Below are 19518 nucleotides of genomic sequence, written 5' to 3'. Positions count from 1 at the left end.
GGGACTGAGTTGGATGAGCAGCCAGGTTCATATTTACTGGTGGAGCTCCCTACACTCTCGTATTCGAATCCTCTCACAATAATAGATAACATTCAGTTAGTGTTCCTGATTACACACTGTACCTGCATGCTGGAGTGTAAACATAGGCAAGTGTTGCTGCAACTGTACATGGTATTAGTGAGACTGCACCTGGAGTACTGTGTACAATTTTGGTCCCTTACTCGAGGAGGGATATAGTTGCATTGGAGGCAGTTCAGAGGAATTCATTAGGATCAATTCTGGAGATGAGGGGTTTGATTTATAAACAGAGGTTGATCAGTTTAGGCCGATGCTCTCTGGAGTTTCGTGGAATGAGTGAAGATCTAATCGAGGTATATAAGATATCAATAGGGATTGACAAAATAGATGTAAAAAGGATGTTTCCTCATGTGGGACAATCTAGAATGAGAGGTCATAGTTTTAGGATAAGGGTAGCAGATTTACAATAGAGATAAGGAGAAACTACTTCTCTCAAAGGGTCACGAATCTACAGACTTCACTACCCCAGAGTCGGGTGCATGTTGGGACATTGAGTAGATTTGAGGACGATGCAGATTTTTAATTAGTATTGGGTTGAAGGGTTATGGGGAACAGGCAGGAGAGTGGAGTTGAGGCCAAGACGAGATCAGCCATGAATGTACCGAATGGTAGAGCAAGCTTGAGGGGCTGAATGGCCTACTCCTGCTCCTAATTCTCATGTTCTAATCTTCTGTGATTCATGCACCAGGGCACCCAGATCCCTCTGCACCTCAGAGCTCTGCAATCTCTCTCCATTTAGATAAGATACTTCCTTTTCTATATTTCCTGTGAAAACAGACAACTTCACACTTTCATGCTTTTGATGTGGCATCTTATCAAATGCCTTCTGGATATAATTATTCAGGGGCGTGATTCAAAGCCATTGGTTTGTTCCAGCTGCTGCAGTGTTTAAGTTACTGAAAACCCTTCCCATTGAATCCAAGAGAAAGGGAAAGGTCTGAGGGTGAAATATCAAAAGCTGCATCAAGCCCCTCTCCCACCGTGAACAAAAGTCAGCTGTTGAGGGAAAAAAGGGAGAGTTTTTAAAAGGGCCAATGACATTGTCACAAGAAAAACATTTGCCGTCATATACCTTTCAACATTTGTGATGCAAAATGTGTGAATTGTACATATGTTATGATCTTTTTTAGTTTTTTATTATTAAATTAGTGGCTTTTTTTATTCAGTCATGGAGATGTGGGCGTTGCTGGCTAGACAGCATTTATTTCTCCATCCCTAATTGCCCAGAAGGCAGTTCAGAGTCACTCACATTGCTGTGGGTCTGGAGTCACATGTAGGCCAGACCAGGTAAAGATGGCAGTTTCCTTCCCTAAAGGACATTAGTGAACCAGATGGGTTTTTCCAACAATTGACAATGGTTTAATGGTCTCCATTAGACTCTTAATTCCAGTTTTTTTTTAATATATTGAATTCAAATTCCTCCATCTGCCATGGCAGGATTCAAACCCAGGTCCCAACAATTACCTGGGCCGCTGGATTAATGATCTAGTGATAAAACCACTAGGCCATGGGTGTGTGAGTTTATTTTTATCAAGGGATCTAGTGTGTAAATAGATTAGTCCTTCAGGAACCATAATTTTAAACCAGGGACAAGGTGACTGAGGGGATCTTGGAGTCTCCGCGGAAGTTTGTTGATATTGTGGGTGTTGATGACAGGAGAGAGAAAACACTGAAAGACATCAGCTTGCTTTCATGTTTCTAATGTTCAAGGATTGAGTTTTGTTTTACAGCCCTGTCCCACTCTACCCCCTCAGAGATTGGGAAGCTTTTGGACTCAGTTTGAAGGAGATATGGCTGCATTCCAATGCAAGTATATTCTTTCCTAGAAACAGGAGATTGTTCAGGGCAATTAAGGAAATAAATTACCTCAGGGAAAAAGTGTCGTTTGTGAAATTTCCAGACCAGGGGTGTTTGGTTTGAAATCTGCAAATTTTTAAAGAGGGGGAAAGTCTAAGCTCTCTGTGTCAGTGGTCATTGGAAAAGGACTCGCAGCTCACGGGACTAGAAAAGAAACAGTTCAGTCAAAATGAAAGATTTTGTCAGGAAGGAATTTCTCTGGATGTTTGAGTAACTGTGGTAAAGTGGTGTTGGAGTTGATGGCAATTTATTTTGAAACTTTTCAAGCTCACTTTGTTTAATTTTGTTTTTACTTCTTTGTGTAATAGGCTTTGATCTTATGGTTAATACCAAATCAGCAGTCCCCTTGTGTGATGGGCCAGCAGGAGAGTAGGCAGGAAGAATGGGATTTCCTGATGGCTGTCTCTGAATGGGGACTTTCCCAGGACAAACGTTCAGAGCTCATGCCATTACAACCAATTAAAGGCCCATTTTGGATGCATTTTATAATAGCCCAGATATTGGTTCACACCTCCTTCCCCACTGTGAGCAATTAACATGGGCAGGTTAAAGGTTAGTAGAACCAGGGCCCCTTAACCAGGTCAATAGAGTGAAGGGCCTCAGTGTTCTTTTATTTATGGGATGTTGAGCTAGTATTTATTGACTTTGAGTTGTGATGACTAGCTCTCAAGGTCATCTCAGAGGGCAGTTCAGCATCATTCACATTACTGTCAGTCTGTAGTCGCTTGTAGACAAGACCAGATGAGGATCCTTATTCATTCACAGGATGAGGGCGTTGCTGGCTGGACCAGCATTTATTGCCCATCCCTAATTGCCCACAGGGCAGTTCAGAGTCACCCACATTGCTGTGGGTCTGGAGTCACATGTAGGCCAGACCAGGTAAGGGTGGCAGTTTCCTTCCTTAAAGGGCATTAGTGAACCAGACGGGATTTTCCGACAACCGGCAATGGATTCACAGTTGTCACTAGATTCTTAATTACAGATATTTAAGATTCAATGATTTTATTTCCAACATTCTCTGTTTTTATTTACAGAGAGTCCCTGAGTGAATTAGAGACTAGAAACTTAGTTTAGTCTGTTTCTCAGTCAGATACCATTACTGGATGAGTCCCTTAGTCACTCCTCATTGCTGCTGTGAAGGTTTGGATCAGCTCTCACATTCTCCCTGCACGAGGACATTCAATGCTCAACATTCATTGATTGCACATTGGACACTTTCTGCTTCCAAGATCACACTGGATTATATAATGAACCAGAGCACTGTCAATGTGCAGACTACAGGATCAAAATGCAGGGCAGCAGTGAGAAGAGAATGTGCTTTGTGTTATTATGAAGGAATTGACATGTTACTGAGGAAATAATTCTCTCCCATATTCTTTCCCAGTCAAACATGATCCTGGCGATTTCACTGAACACATTTTCTCATTTTCATTTGCAATCTGGAGCATGTTTAAACTTAATAAATGTGTGTTTATTGGGATGGTGGTGGTGAGCTACAGGGAGAGGATGAATAAGCTGGGGCTATTTTCCCCGGAGAGTCGGAGGCTGAGGGGTGATCTTGTAGAGGTTTATAAAATCATGAGGGTCATGAAGTATGGATACAGTAGACAGCCAGAGACTTTTTTCTCGGGTGGAGGTAGCTATTACGAGAGGGTATAGTTTTAAAGTGAGTGGAGGTACATATAGGGCAGACGTCAGAGGTAGGTTCTTTACTCAGAGAGTGGTCAGGGCATGGAATGCATTTCCGGAGAGGGTAGTGGAGTCGGCCTCATTAGGGGCATTTAAGCGGCTATTAGATAGGCATATGCATGATAGTATAAGGTAGGGGTGGAGGTTAGCTAGACCTTAGATTTAGGGTAAAAGTTCAGCACAACATCGTGGGCCGAAGGGCCTGTACTGTGCTGTACTGTTCTATGTTCTATGTTCTATGGATCGGATGAATAGCCAAGGTCTTTTTACCCAAGGTGGGGGAGTCCAAAACTGGAGGGGCATAGGTTTAAGGTGAGATGGGAAGGATTTAAAAGGGACCTAAGGGGCAATTATTTCATACAGAAGGTGATGCACATACAGAATAAGCTGCCAGAGGAAGTGGTGGAGGCTGGTACAATTACAACATTTAAAAGACATCTGGATGGGTATATGAATAGGAAGGGTTTAGAGGGATATGGACCAAATGGTGGCGAATGGGATTAGATTTAAATAGGATATCTGGTTGGCGTGGATGAGCTGGACCAAAGGGTCTGTTACCATGGTGTATAACTCTCTGACTTTATATATGGTGGCAATGTCATGGGGTTAGTAATCCAGCAAATACCAGGCTAATGCTTAGGGGATATGAGTTCAAATCCTAGCATGGAAATTGGTGAAAGTTGTGTTCAATAAAAATCATCCATCGAGAACCCGTCTAATGGAGATGAGGATTGTCATTTTGTCATTGATGATTGATGATCATTGATGATTGTAATCCAGTTGCATCTGGTTCATTCCTGCTCTTTACGGAGGACAGTCTGCTGGCATACATGTGACTCCAGACCTACAGCAATGTGGTTCAGTCTTAAGTGCCCTCTGGGGGCATTTAGGGAAAGGCAACAAGCGTTGGCCCAGACAGCAGCGCCCACATTCCCTGAATGATTTAAAAAGAATTTGTTTAAGGATTGAAAATCCTGATCTTTCTGAAGTGAATTCTCTGCAGTGAATTTGTTTGTAACTGCTCTCCGTGTCTGTCAGTAGTTTTTTTTGTCAGTTCTCTCTGTCTGCCTCCCCCTCACGGAGAGACTGGGTTTTTTGCTGGGTTTTTGGGCTTCTATTCCCAGATGTGAGTGACACAGTTTCCGCCACAATCACATGACTTCCAGCTTCATGGGCCCCGTGTTAGTTACCAGAAGAGGCAGGCTGAGAGTTTAGAAAAGTGAGATGAGAGGCAAGTTCAGTGAGAGAGCTGGAGAGTGCACTAAGGATTGCTTTGAAAGGAATGGCTCACGATTCTGACAGCAGTGACAGCAACTACAGCAGGTACCAGCCTTACAATGGCAAACAGGTACATTCAGTAGGAATGGCATTGGGCTGTGGTGGGGACCTGCAGTGGAGGGAGGGGGTGAGGTTGCAGATAGACGGTGGAGGTGCCTTTGAAGATTTAACCAAATGTACAAGGCAAGAGATATTGTATTTGAAACTGTATTTTAAATGTTTCACCCAGTTTCTCTCAGTTCTACTATGTTTAAATATAAATTCTTAAAGACTGGGCCATGTTATCACAGCCTGCACCTGTTTTCTTTCTTGTGTTTCCTAAGTTTCTCGTTTTCTTTACGGAAATGTCTGACTCTTCCTGGGCTGGTTAGCATAGCTCCTGGTCAGTGAGAGTAGCTGGGAGATTTCTCCTGGTCCTCAATGTGAGACCAGTTGTTGTACTCTCCCTGGGGATTGCAGCGCAGGCTCAGGGACAGTGTGCTTGATTACTCTCCTCTTGTCAGCTCACATACCCCCCAACCCCCTCCCGAACCTCAGCCAAGAGCCTCTGAGTTCAAGCTGCAATCTACTGAGACGGTGCTTTTAAAAGTTCCACAAGATTAATCAGAAAAAGGATTGTTTTTCTTTATTCATTCATGGGATGAGTTCATCACTGGCCAGGCCAGCATTTATTGCCCATCCCAGAGGGCAGTTAAGAGTCAACCACATTGCTGTGGGTCTGGAGTCATGTGTAGGCCAGACCAGATAAGGATGGCAGTTTCCTTCCCTACAGGACATTAGTGAACCAGGTGGGTTTTTTCCAAAAATTAACAGATTTGTGGTTATCACTAGATTCTTAATTCTAGATATTTTTTATTGAACTTAAATTCCACCATCTGCCATGGCAGGATTCGAACCCAGAACATTATCCGGGTCTCTGGATTAATAATCTAGCTATAACATCACTAGGCAAATGAAAAAAACACATGGTATAAAGCAGTAAGAGGCTGTCCCCTCACTGCCTGAATTTGAACAATACCATATACAACCAGTTGTTGTTGTTCACCATCAGCTTCTCCACAGGGAGAGCTGGTACTGAATCTCCTCTGGTTAAACATTGTGCTGGAGCTATCTCCCTTGTTCAGCTTCCAGCAGAGACCCAGTCCAAACCATTCAATGCTTGATCACTTTCAACTGTTTATATCTAAATAGTTTCTTTTTCAAAGTTTGATTCAGTTTATGACATTTGCAAATCAATTTGTTGTTCAATTCACAAATGGCCTGCTCTTCACTGGGAGCATGTGTCTCTCACAACCAATTTCTGCAACATTTCTGACAACCACAGCTCACTGTTACACACTGTGATCCCGGAGCTCCTCATGGTGCAGTCCCACTTCCTAACAACTCAATTCTACACCACAGGCCTCTGTCTCAACATCACACCAAACCACCTTCAGGTACTTTCACAACTCACTTCCATGGCTGCACATGTTATTTTCTGAAAAGAAAACAACAAGAAAAGCTCAACTATCGATTGCTTCACTGTTTTCAGCTTCACCAGGAGCTGGATGGGGAGACAGTGTAGAGGGAGCTTTACTCTGTATCCATCCCCATGTTGTCCCTGTCCTGGGACTGTTTAATGGGGGACAGTGTAGAGAGAGCTTTACTCTGTATCTAACCCCGTGCTGTGCCTGTCCTGGGAGTGTTTAATGGGGACAGTGTAGAGAGAGCTTTACTCTGTATCTAACCCTGTGCTGTCCCTGAATTGAGAATGTTTGATGGGGACAGTGTAGAGAAAGCTTTACTCTCTATTTAACCCCATGCTGTCCCTGTACTGGGTGTGTTTGATGGGGGGAGGGGGACAGTGTAGAGTATTTTAGTCTGTGGAAGCAATGGTCTGTAAGATGTAGAATGTGTTCTATTCTCCAACATAGATTGTTAAAGACACTCTCTGAACATAAATTCATTCTTTTATCTGATGTATAAAACCGTCCTTCATCTTCTGGAATAAAAGACTGATTGTTCACGTATCTTGAAAGTTATAAGATGATTAGATCTGCATGTTTAGTCAGTTTGTGTGCAGCTAATTTCCGGGTTATCCATGATTTCGGTTTTGTAAAAGAGTATTTGTTTTCATTTTCACCCAGGGATTATTTGGGTGAGATATTGACGGCTGTTTATAGAAATGTGGGTTTGAAATCTCTGGATTTTCAGACATTAAGGGCTGGACCAATCGAAGTGATTAAAAACAGTTGATGATTTCAACAGGTTCAATTTGTAATAATGCAGCGAAAAATCCAACTGTTAACGTTAGAGACGGAACATTCCAAGGGGGAAAAAAGGTTGGATCTCTGTCTCTGTTTTTGTGTGGGTCTCTCTCTCATTATCTCTCTCTCTCTCTCTGTCTCTCTGTCTCCCACTTTGTGTCTCTCGCCGTTTCTCTCTCAGGCTGTCGGTCCTGTCAATCTATTGTCATTTTTGAAAGGAGGGTTGAGTTGGAAAAGTGGTTTAAGGGATTCAGAGCAAATTTGGGGAGATGGAGGTGAGATAAGCACCATGGTGTGAGACAGACTCATGGGGATGAACCTTCTGTTTGTATCCTGCTGTTTGTGTAAGAGATCATCAGGGATTTCTCAGCAGCCGGTACAGAGCTTGCTAACACCAGCAGGAGGTGGTTTGCTCCTTCAGGAACACTGAGGCTAGTGTCAGGAAGTCGGTGTCGGTTGATTGTGAGATGAGGAGAAAGAGAACAGCAATGTCCATTGGTGTAGAGTGTTTCACACAGATTAGGGCGTCCAGAACAAGTGACAGATTAGTTAACAGCCAATAGTACGTGCTCGCTGTGCTGCATATCAGAATCGTAGAAATATTGGGTCCAGTTCTGTTCACCGCACCGTTAGAAGGATGTGGATGTGTTGAAGAGGGTACAGAAAAGGTTTATCAAGATGTTACTTGATATGGGGGATTTTAGCTATGAAAGATGGTTGGAGAGGCTGGATTGGTTTTCACTGGAACACAGGAGGTTGAGGGGCAACTGACTAGACGTTTATCAGATTGTGAATGGCAATCTATAGAGTGGAAAGTATGAGGCTTTTTCCCAGGGTGGAGGGGTTAATCACTAGGGGGCACAGGTTCAAGGTGCGAGGGGGGAAGTTTAAAAGAGATGTGCGAGGCAAGTTTTTCACACAAAGGGTAGTGAGTGCCTGGAACACGCTGCCAGAGGAGGTGCTGGAAGCAGACACAATAGCAGCATTCAGGAAGCACCTGGACGAAAGCATGAATAGGAAGAGAAAAGAGGGATACGCATCCTGTTAGTGACGACAGTTAAAGTATGGAAGGGCAAAATGTGTTGGCGCAGGCTTGGAGGGCTGAAGGGCCTGTTCTTTGTACAAACTAAAGGTGATCATCACTTTAGTTACACAGTGGGCAATGGTAACAAACTGGTTTAAATTTATTGAATCATTTTATGTGGAGAGATTCCCCAGGCGTTGATGGTGACTCTGACTGATTCACAGCGCTGCCTGAAAGCTGTGCAGAACTCTCATGGCTCCTTTCTCCCCACCTCCTTTATTCATTCATGGGATGAGGGTGTCACTGGCCAGGCAGTGTTTATTGCCCAGAGGGCAGTTAAGAGTCACCCACATTGCTGTGGGTCTGGAGTCACATGTAGGCAAGACCAGGTAAGGATGGCAGTTTCCTTCCCTAAAGGACATTAGTGAACCAGATGGGTTTTTCCAACAATTGACAATGGTTTAATGGTCTCCATTAGACTCTTAATTCCAGATATTTTATTGAATTCAAATTCCCCATCTGCCATGGTGGGATTAGAACCCAGGTCCGCAGAACATTATCGGGGTCTCTGGATTAACAGTCCAGTGATAATACCACTAGGCCATCACCTCCCTCTGTCACTGGGGGGGGGAGGGGGGCACGGTAAAACATATGAAGTAGTCACACACTGGGGAGAGAACCCTCCCAGAAGGAGGACAGTTTGAGTCAGAGGCAGCAGCAACAGCTAGGGCTGCCTGAAACAGAATGTAAACCTTTCAAACACCGCTATCCAGCTCCGATCTAACCTTACACAATACAATCATACACTGGACAGGCAGTGCACGCATTCTGTATCCAGATTGATAGGAAAATAATACAATCCCTCCTTTCCCATGTTCCAGGAAAACTTTGAAGAAACAAAGAAGGTCATGCGAAGGGAAAAAAATCGACTTGCAGCTCAGAAGAGTCGACAGAGACAGACTCTGAAAGCAGATACACTACACCAGGTAAGATGATAGGGTCAAATGGAAAGACATCCTCAGTCACCAGGAACAGAATAAAGTCTCAAAGCAACAGAGAACAGGGAGTAACAGGTCCTGAAACAGGCAGCAGCTGCTTTACCATCAAACTAAAGTGAAGGTACAGAGTACAGGCTCAGACTCCAGCATGAAAACAGGCCATTTAGCCCCTGGGCTCAGTACTGGAGGTTCTGCTTGTCATGACTCCTCTCTTCATCTGACCCTATCACCAGCTCCTTCCATTCACAGAGTTATAGAGTTATAGAGAGGTACAGCACGGAAACAGACCATTCGGTCCAACTTGTCCACACCGACCAGATGTCCTGGATAAATCTAGTCCCAGTTGCCAACATTTGGCCCATATGCTTCAACTTCCTCTGGCAGCTCATTCCATACACACACGGCCCTCTGAGTGAAAAAGTTGCTCCTTAGTCCCTTTTAAAGCTTTCCCCTCTCACCTTAAACCATTCTTTCTTCCCCATGTGTTTTTCCAGTTTTGTCCTTTAACACATCAAACCTATTCTCCTTGCCCATTCTGTCTGGGAGCCAGTCCCACACTCTCCCTGCTGCCTGGGGAAGGACGTTTCTCCTGGAACTCATATTTTTGACCCTTGTGTAATGTCACCTATAGTTTTTCTAAACCCACCTCCTCAAGGCCCTTCAAACTTGCAAAGGTCTCCCCCACAAACACCCCCCACCCCCCAAAACTGGGTCATCACTCAGTCCGCTCAAGCTAACAGCTCGATCTGCTCAATTTCTGCAGCACATCCCCTCACAGTTCAGAAATAATTATGGAAAAAACTATCTGTACCGTTTCTATATGATAAAAAACTTTCAGCCTGTCAAGGTGGATCATTTTTTACAATCATGGCTAATCCCATCCCCATGTCCTTGAGAAGAAAATTCAGTCTGTCCCAGCCTTTGATACAGAGACTCCCCATCCCTCAGTGACACAGAATTCCAAGGATTCCCAGCCTTCCAAATAAAGACATTTCTCCTCCTGTGGGTCCCACTAACCAGAGAATGTGTTTCAGAGTTCTGGATTCCCCTGGCCCAGGGGAAAAAGCATCTCTGAGATACTCCACAGAGCCCTGTGTGTTTCATCTTGGTCAGCTCATCAATCCTGGAAACTCCAGCAAATTAATCATCATAACGTTGACTGAAACTTACACCGGGATAATGAGGGAGTGGGCACTGTCGGAGGGTCAGGACTGAGGGAGCACCGCACTGTCGGAGGGTCAGTGCTGAGGGAGCGCCGCACTGTCGGAGGGTCAGTGCTGAGGGAGCACCGCACTGTCGGAGGGTCAGTGCTGCGGGAGCACCGCACCGTCGCAGGGTCAGTGCTGAGGGAGAACCGCACTGTCGGAGGGTCAGTGCTGAGGGAGTGGGCACTATTGGAGGGTCAGTGCTGAGGGAGCACCGCACTGCCAGAGGGTCAGTGCTGAGGGAGCGCTGCACTGTCGGAGAGTCAGTGCTGAGGGAGCGCTGCACTGTCGGAGGGTCAGTACTGAGGGAACGCCGCACTGTTGGGGGTAAGAGGCTGAGGGAGATGTTTTGCCTCTCGAGCCCAGCTGAATATGTGAAGGTTTTATTTGGAGAATGAGGTGATCTGATGAATTCTTTCCTGTCCTTCATTTCATAGGTTGTGCTTTCCAAACCCTTCTTGTTCTTTGTTTCAAAATGTCCTCCCTCATGTTGCTTCTAATGTTTTGCACATGTTTGTTTCAACTTTCAACCCTTGCTGACTTTGTGAGGACATTTTGAGATGTTGTCTTTGTGCTGCCCTAAATGTTCATCTGAAAAAAACTGGTTTGTGTCTGAGCCCTTCCCTGTGGCTCAGGATCCCACAGCGTCTGAGTGCCTCTGACTGTAGGTTTCTGTAGAGAGTGGGAGTAATTTATCTCCACGTCAAACTGAAAACCACCCTCTCTCATTCATTCAACCAATGAGAGATCTGTGGTGTCCTTTTTCCCCTCTCTAGAAAATACTTCAGTAAGTAGTGAAACACCGTTATTTATGGGAGTAACATAATATCACATGTAACATGCAATCTATAATATGCAGTACATAACATACAGTGTATAGTATATACTGTGTCACATGTAGCATGTGGTATATAATAAATAATATATAGTATATCATACGCACATGATCATTCACCCCCCCGAATGCAGCAAGAGTGCAGAGTTTCTGTGAGAAACTGTTCAGTTTGAGATACTGCTGTGGTTGTCATGTATGTGAAACTGTCAGAGGAAGCAGTGAATTTGGTTTGTAAGTTGTTGATGACCTGCACATTTCCTGCAGTTGGTTGGTTTAGCCAGGTTAACACAGCAAGTGTCCTACATTCTGAAGTGAATGAATCACAATGCTCCTGACCAAGAATCTACTCAAGGCTTGGTACAAGACATCTCCTTCTCCCTCTCCTTGGCCTTTCTCGCTCTCTCTCTCTCTTCCTTTATCTCTTTCGCTCTCACATCATGTCTACTTCAATCCACTTCTAAAACAATCAGGCCTTTCATCCCCAGGACCTCAGTGTTTTTGAGACTGTAGAATTGGATTTTTGTCCCTTTTACAATGAAGCAGCAGAGACAATGAGGTTTGAGTTAGAGATTCGCTAGCCTCAGGCTTGACTATTGATCACCTAGTGATGTTGTACTTAGTCTTGGAGTCACAAACTAGAGAGTGTGGGCGAGAATGGTTTCCATCAAAAAATGTCAAGAATTTCCACCATCATCTGACAGGACCCTCCCCTACCCACCATCCCGCCTCGGCAGGAACAAGGAGGATGAGAAATGTTTGATTTTTATCTGATTAAGGGCTAGAATACATGACAGTGTTTTCTGGAAAATTCACCATATCTCAGTAACCAATATTCTTTCAGATTCAAGATGGGAATATAGAAAGTATCTGCAGGATTAGGCCATTCAGCCCATCAACCCTACTTCACCATTCAAAATGATCATGACTGATCATCCGACTCTATCCCTTGTTCCTGCTTTTGCCCCAAACTCTTTGATTCCTTTAGCCCTAAGAACGATATCTAACTCTGTCTTGAAAACATTCAATGTTTTGGCCTCACCTGCTTTCTGTGGCAGAGAATTCCACAGGCTCCCCACTCTCTGGGTGAGGACATTTCCCCTCACGTCAGTCCTAAATGGCCCTACTTTTATCCTTAGACTGTGACCTCCTGGTTCTGGAATTGCCAGTCATTGGGAACATCCTTCCTGTGTTTACCCTGTCACGTCCTGTTAGAATTTTACATGTCTCTGTGAGATTGACCTTCATTCTCCAAACTGCAGAGAATATAATCCTAATTGATCCAGTCTCTCTTCATACCAGGCCCTGCCATCTCTTCATGCCCTGCCATCCCAGGAATCAGTCAGGTAAACTTTCGCTGCACTCCCTCTACGTCCAGAGTATCCTTCCTCAGATAAGGAGACCAAAACCGCATACAGTACTCCAGGTGTGGTCTCACCAAGGCCCTGTATAACTGCAACAACACATCTCTGCTCCTGTACTCAAAACCTCTCACAATGAAGGCCAACATACCATTTACCTTCTTTACCGCCTGCTGCACCTGCATGCTTACCTTCAGCAACTGGTGCACAAGGACATCCAGGTCCCACTGCACACTCCCCGCTCCCAATTTACAGCCATTCGGATAATAATCTGCTTCCAAAGTGAATAACCTCAAATTTATCCAAATTATACTGCATCTGCCATGTCTTTTCCCACTCACTCACCCCGTTCAAATCACACTGAGTCATCTCTGCATCCATGTCACAACTCACCTCCCACCCAGCTTTGTGTCATCTGTAAATGTTGAAATTTTACATTTATTTGCCTAATCTATGTCACATATAATATACTTTGTGACTAGCTGGGGTTCTAGCACTGATCTCTCCAGTCACCAGCTGCCACTTGGGAAAAAGATCCATTAATTTTTTGTTTCCTGTTGATATCACCATGCTCTCTCTTACTGTTCCCCAGTTTGTTTTAGTTTGGAATAATTCACAGCAGGGGCCTACCATCATTTCACATCTCTTTCTCACTCAAGATACCGATGAGCAAATTTCATAAAGGCAAAAACAGCATCTTCCTACCATACCATAAGGCTGCTCTTTCGCATCAGGTGATCCATTCTGATTCATGCCTCAGGTTAGGGGAGAGTTTGAGAAAGTCAGACCTTTGTGGTAACCACGGGCCGTGCAGGGAATTGAACCTACGCTGTTGGTGTCACTCTGCATTCCAGCCAGTCAGTCTCTCCCAGGTCACTGTGTGCATAGGGTTTACAGAGGGATGTTCAATCCCCACACACTTCCACCTCTACTCTCACTCTCTCTCACTCTCTTGCTCTCTCTCTCGCACTCCCACTCCATAATAAATAGAATGCCAGAAGATGTATCCGCCGTTCTAATCCTTTCCTATACGACAATCCCTGATTCCAGGAATCAGTCAAGTGAACTTCTCTAAACTGCTTCTATAAGCAAAGAGACGAAAACTGTACACTGCCTCCAGATGTGGACACCAACATTTTACACACACCCATAAGAAATATCTGTTTTTTTTATTCCATTCCCCTCACACTGACAGACAACGCTCCATTTGTTCCCTCTCCACTTTGCTGCATATTCGCTTCCGTACCTCAGATTTCACCAATCTCTCTTCGTTTCAATAATTTGCTGCTTTCCTATTCTATTTGCCAAGGTAGAAAAGCTCACTTTTTCCCCACATTATACTCCATCTGCCACATTTTACTCACTCACGTGTTCTATATTCTTTTCTAGGCTCATCATCTCCTCTTACTGAGTTAGTCTTTGTATCAGCAGTGAAGTTAGCCCATTTACAACAGTCTCTGCTTCCTGTTAGCAGCCAATCCTGGGGCCTTATGTTCCACTCTCCACTTGAGGGAACTGAATGGATTGTATAACCTGGGGTCATGTCCTCTTGTGAGGGAGGTGATGGCCTAGTGGTATTATCACTGGGCTGTTAATCTACAGACACAGGTAACAGTGTGGGGATCTGGGTTTGAACCCCACCACAGCATCTGCCATGGAGGCTTTTTCCTTTCCTTTATTCATTCACAGGATGAGGGCATCGCTGGCCAGGCAGCATTTATTGCCCATTCATAATTGTCCAGAGGGCAGTTAAGAGCCAATCACATTGCTGTCACGGTCATCATTAGATTCTTAATTCCAGATATTTTATTGAATTCAAATTCCACCCTCTGCCATGGCAGGATTCAAACCCCAGTCCCCAGATGTTATCTGGATCTCTGAATTAACAGCGATAATACCACTAGGCCATCACCTACCTAAATTACCCATTGCTGGTTGTCGGAAAAACCCATCTGGTTCACTAATGCCCTTTAGGGAAGGAAACTGCCATCCTTACCTGGTCTGGGCTACATGTGACTCCAGACCCACAGCAATGTGGTTGACTCTTAACTGCTCTCTGGACAATTATGGATGGGCAATAAATGCTGCCTGGCCAGTGACTTCCTCATCCTGTTAATGAATAAAGAAAAAAAAACTTCCACCCCTTCCTCTGGCAGCTCATTCCATACATGCATCACCCTCTGTGTGAAAAAGTTTCCCCTTTGGTCCCTTTTATGTCTTTTCCTTCTCACATTAATTCTACACTCTCAGGTTTTGAGTGACTCTGGGAAAAGAACTTGGCGATTCACCCTATCCAGGCCCCTCATGATTCCATAAACCTCTATAATATCATCCCTCACCCTCAGACGCTCGAAGGAAAATAGCCCCAGCCTATTCAGCCTCTCCCTATAGCTCAACCCTCCAACCCTGGCAACATTCTTGTAAATCTTTTCTGAACCCTTTCAAGCTTAACAACATCTTTCCTATAACACGGAGACCAGAATTGCACAGAGTGTTCCAAAAGTGGCCCTAATCAATGTCCTGTACAGCCACAACATGACATTCCCAACTCCTATACTCAATGCACTGACCAATAAAGGCAAGCGTACCAAATGACTTCTTCACTATCCTGTCTACCTGGGACTCCACTTTAAGGAAGTATGAACCTGCTCCCCAAGGTCTCTTTGTTCAGCAACACTCCCCAGGACCTCACCATTAAGTGTATAAGTCCTGCCTGATTTACCTTTTCAAAATGCATCTGCCACACCTCGGCCCATTGGCCCATCTGATCAAGATCCCATTGTAGTCTGGAGTAATCTTCTTCGCTGTCCACTACAGCTCCAATTTTGATGTCATCTGCAAACTTACTAACCAAACCTGATACATTCGCATTTAAATCGTTTATATAAATGTTAAAAAGCAATGGACTCAGAACTAATCCTTGCGGCACACCACTGGTCACAGGTTCTCCAGTTTGTAAAACAACCCTCCACCATCACCCTCTGAAGGCTACATTCAAGCCAATTTTGTATCCAGTTGGATGGTTCCCTGGATCCCAGGTCATCAAACCTTACTAACCAATCTACTTGCAGAAACTTGTCGAATGCCTTGCTGAAGTCCATAGTGACAATGTCCAATGCTTTGCCTTCATCAATCTTCTTTGTCACTTCTTCAAAAAAACTCCATCAAGTTAGTGCAACACAAACTATCTATAAGATGCATTGCAGAAATTCACCAAAGATCCTCAGACAGCACTTTCCAAACCCATGACCGCTTCCATCTAGAAGGACAAGGGCAGCAGATACATGAGAACAGCACCCTCTGCAACTTCCCCTCAAGTCACCCACCATCCTGACTTGGAAATATATCGCCGTTCCTTCACTGTCACTGGGTCAACATCCCGGAATTCCCTCCCTCATATCATTGTGGGTGAACTCACAGCAGGCGGACTGCAGCAGTTCAAAAAGGCAGCTCACCACCACCTTCTCAAGGGCAACTAGGGATGGGCAATAAATGCTGGCCCACCAGTGACACCTACAATAATAAATGAATAATTAAAAATAGAAGTCTTCTTTCTGGTTGGTTCTAGAACATGCTGCACTGGGAAACAACATTTTTAGTTCCCAGGCTGCCTTTGCCAATTGATTTGTTCATGGTATGAGTTGATTAAAATAATTTCTATCCTTCTCACAAGGCTCATTATTTATTCTGATATTTTCTGTCCTACAAAGTCATTTCTGCTATGGAGCCTGTACACTTAAACCCAGGAGTGGCCTCTTACCATTTTAGTTGTGATCTCTACCCAAAGCTACTGTACATCTTGATCTTTAGAAATAAGGTCATTCTCCTTGTTGTAGTTATGACATTCCTAATTAACATAGCTACCCTTCCTCCATTTCCCCTCCCTAAATATCACAAGAGACCTTCAACATTCAGGTCCCTGCCTTTGACATCTTGCACTCATAGCTCTGTGTTGGTTATCAGAGCAGACACATCTCTTTCTATTTGAGCACACCACTCATCTGTTTGTTATAAATGCCACGTGCAGATATAGACCTTTTAGTTCCGTCTTTGTACCATTTTCACAACTTCTAGCTTTATCTACTGGCACACTCTGAAGATTATACGCTCTGCTGCTTCCTGTCAACCTCTGATTATAACTTCCCTTATTGCTACCTTACTGTATTGCCTTGTCGTCTCTCTTTAATGTATCACATCTTCCCTCAGTACTTATTCCTCACTCTCACTAATTTAAAGCATGTATTTTCCTTGTTATACAGTTTGCCAGAACACTGGTCTCACTGTGCTCCGTAAACATTATCCCATTGGTACAGCTCCCACTTTCCCAGAACTTGTCCATGTTCCAGGAATTCAAAATCTCTCTCCCACACCAATCTTTAAGCCTTGATAAAACTTTCCAGAAAGGTTCCTCCAATATTTTTGTTTTGTTTTCTTTTGCAGGAAAGCGAATATTTAGAGAAAGAAAACGCTGCCCTAAGGAAGGAGATTAAACAGCTGAATGAAGAGCTGAAATATTTCAGCAGTGTGTTGAAAAGTCACGAGGGTCTGTGTTCAATGATGGTGTCCCCAAGTGATGAGCTGGCTTATCAGAGTCACTCCTTTCAGCATACACACAGCAACACTTCAGCACGGCTTCACCTGTGAGGCTGACAGAAAGGACACTTGGAATTAGCTGTGAACACGATAAGCCGAGGTGAGACCTGACATAAACTGACACTCCTGGTTTCACCTTGCCTCAAGGAGCCACATACACATACACATACATGCTGAATCAGTGCCAGCCTCACAGAACACTCACTCCGCACAGTGCCACTTAGTTGTTGAGCTGGATTCTAACAGGACTCAACCTGCAGTTTCACAGAGTTATCACAAATGCTAAAGTCTTAAAGCTGGAGCAGGAAATGAACAACCTCTCTGCTCCTATGATGCTGCCTGGCCTGCTGTGTTCATCCAGCCCTGCACCTTGTTGTCTCGGATTCTCCAGCATCTGCAGTTCCTACTAACCCTGTTCACATTGTTGCCAACAAGGTCCAGAATGGGTTTGTGTCTGTCGATTGGCTGTATCAGTAATCCATTAAGACCAGCAAGAGGGGCTGAACAGGTGAATGTTACATCCTTCCAGATGAAGACCTTCCCAGGGTCACCGAGAGAGAGAGAGAGAGAGACATCTTTGCTCCAGCCTGACTCCAAAGTAGGGCAGCTTCCTGGGCACCTGGACATTTACACAGGATCATCAAAATCCTCTGACACAGAGCGTGTGGCTGAGACACAGTCACAGTAGCTTCACTGAGACAAGCTGCTGTACTCTCTGACCAAATCATCTTAGTCCCACAGAGAACCTGACCAACTGTGGGAGATCAATCTCAGGAGCAAGACTCTCTCAATCACTGCAAGGGATACAAGTCCGTCCAGCTCGTTCTGAATGGAATAGACATTTTATATCAATTTTTGTCGGTTGATAAGTCCTGAATCATGAATGTTTTTTTTCCTATGGTCAGAGTTTCACATGCTTAATAAGCAGAGGCAATGAGAGACCATTGTGGGGAGAGATGGCATGAGGGTGGGAGCTAGTCACTGAGCCACCCCATTTCAAGTTTTCTGATTTCACTGAGACACCTGACCCCAAGGTGGACTGGGATCTGATTGGCAGCTCATCTGTCTCTGAACCATCATGGATAGCTCTGGGATTCAGGACTCTGGACTGGACAAAGGAAAATCCAAAGCCTGACCTGCCTGACCCAGGGGCTTTCCCTATCACAGGCCTAAGGCCATACCTACTCCATCTGGGAGGGTTTCTGTGACTGTCTTCTCCACCACTGACTGCCGTCCCCTGGAGGTTTCAGTCCATTCCCATTGGCTCTGGACATGAGTTAATGTTGGGGAATTTTAATATTTAAGTTGCTGGCCCTGGCCTCACACTCCTTTCTAGTCCCACATCTGCACCCCCTCCCCACCCCCATCCCTACATAGTCTGGGTTGACCTTGTTGTGTTGGAGTCAGTCCAGTTGTAGCTAACTGTAAGCCCCTCAGATACCTGAAAATAACTGGGGGTCACCTTAAACCTCTGACTCATGGAGGTGCCAGTGTTGGACTGGGGTAGACAAAGTCAGAAATCACACGACACCAGGTTATAGTCCAATAGGTTTATTTGAAATCACAAGATTTTGGAGCGCTGCTCCTTGATTAAGGGACTGGAGTCTGAAAGCATGTGATTTCAAATAAACCTGTTGGACTATAACCTGGTGTCGTGTGATTTCCAATCTCTGAACCGGTTTGTACAACACGCACAGAAGTGTCTTTTGAGGGGCTCAAGTCTCAAATTTTAAAAGTCTCTTTGACTTACACAACCTAGTGTTTAAATATGTATTGCTCCCTCCAGGACTCAGGGTTAAATATTGCACTAGAGTAAAAGCCAGTCTCTCATTGCCCATGTCTTGTCCACTCTGCTGACTGACATCTAAATACATTTGCAGTTCAATTCTGTTGCTTCACCATGTTTACATTGGAGTTACATTTCAATTTGAGGAATGTTCCATACAACAGAATTAATAAGGAGTTAATAGAGGAGTGAAAGAAGTGATAGTGAGAATGAGATTCAGCTTAGTCATTGCATGAGAGAGTGGAAATGAAACGTTATCAATATACTTCAGCTGAATTCTCAGTATCGATAAGTAATCAGTCCGTTTTAAACCTCAGTTAATTTACACTCTGCTCTTCCACATTCTGTCACTGGAACTTGCTAGAACTGATTATTTCAGATCACAATTAGAAAGAACTCTAAGCTTTTTCCATTCATTATCATTATTGATGAAGAGTAATGATCATTAAGCATTGTTATTAAAACAACCTTTCATCTCGCTGATTGATGAGTACACAGATTGGAAACTCTGAAACTGCATAATAAACTTTGAAAGGTGTAATCTGTGATTACTTCTCCTCTGCAGCCATTT

The 19518-nt window shown here is 44.2% G+C and overlaps 1 protein-coding gene across 1 annotated transcript; it reads left to right on the top strand.

The window, feature by feature from the left end:
- The first annotated feature begins 4796 nt into the window (after positions 1–4796).
- On the top strand, positions 4797–18692 carry batf (basic leucine zipper transcription factor, ATF-like). The gene is made up of 3 exons (XM_048600199.1): positions 4797–4972; positions 9054–9158; positions 17009–18692. Exons 1-3 carry the CDS (start codon positions 4907–4909, stop codon positions 17210–17212), a joined length of 375 nt encoding a protein of 124 aa, XP_048456156.1. The 5' UTR covers positions 4797–4906; the 3' UTR covers positions 17213–18692.
- Positions 18693–19518: the final 826 nt, after the last annotated feature.

This window comes from Rhincodon typus, chromosome 8 (assembly GCF_021869965.1).
Source record: "Rhincodon typus isolate 14 chromosome 8, sRhiTyp1.1, whole genome shotgun sequence".
NCBI lineage: Eukaryota > Metazoa > Chordata > Chondrichthyes > Orectolobiformes > Rhincodontidae > Rhincodon > Rhincodon typus.
Note: the sequence above shows the minus strand (reverse complement) of the source record. Positions and strands in the feature narration are given on the sequence as shown.

What these genes read in the sequence shown, in the direction of transcription:
- batf (XM_048600199.1), top strand. Translation starts at nt 4,907, where the DNA reads ATGGCTCACGATTCTGACAGCAGTGACAGCAACTACAGCAGGTACCAG. An exon ending in AGCCTTACAATGGCAAACAG is followed by an intron (nt 4,973 to 9,053) that starts GTACATTCAGTA and finishes CCCATGTTCCAG; the next exon opens with GAAAACTTTGAAGAAACAAA. An exon ending in AAGCAGATACACTACACCAG is followed by an intron (nt 9,159 to 17,008) that starts GTAAGATGATAG and finishes TTTCTTTTGCAG; the next exon opens with GAAAGCGAATATTTAGAGAA.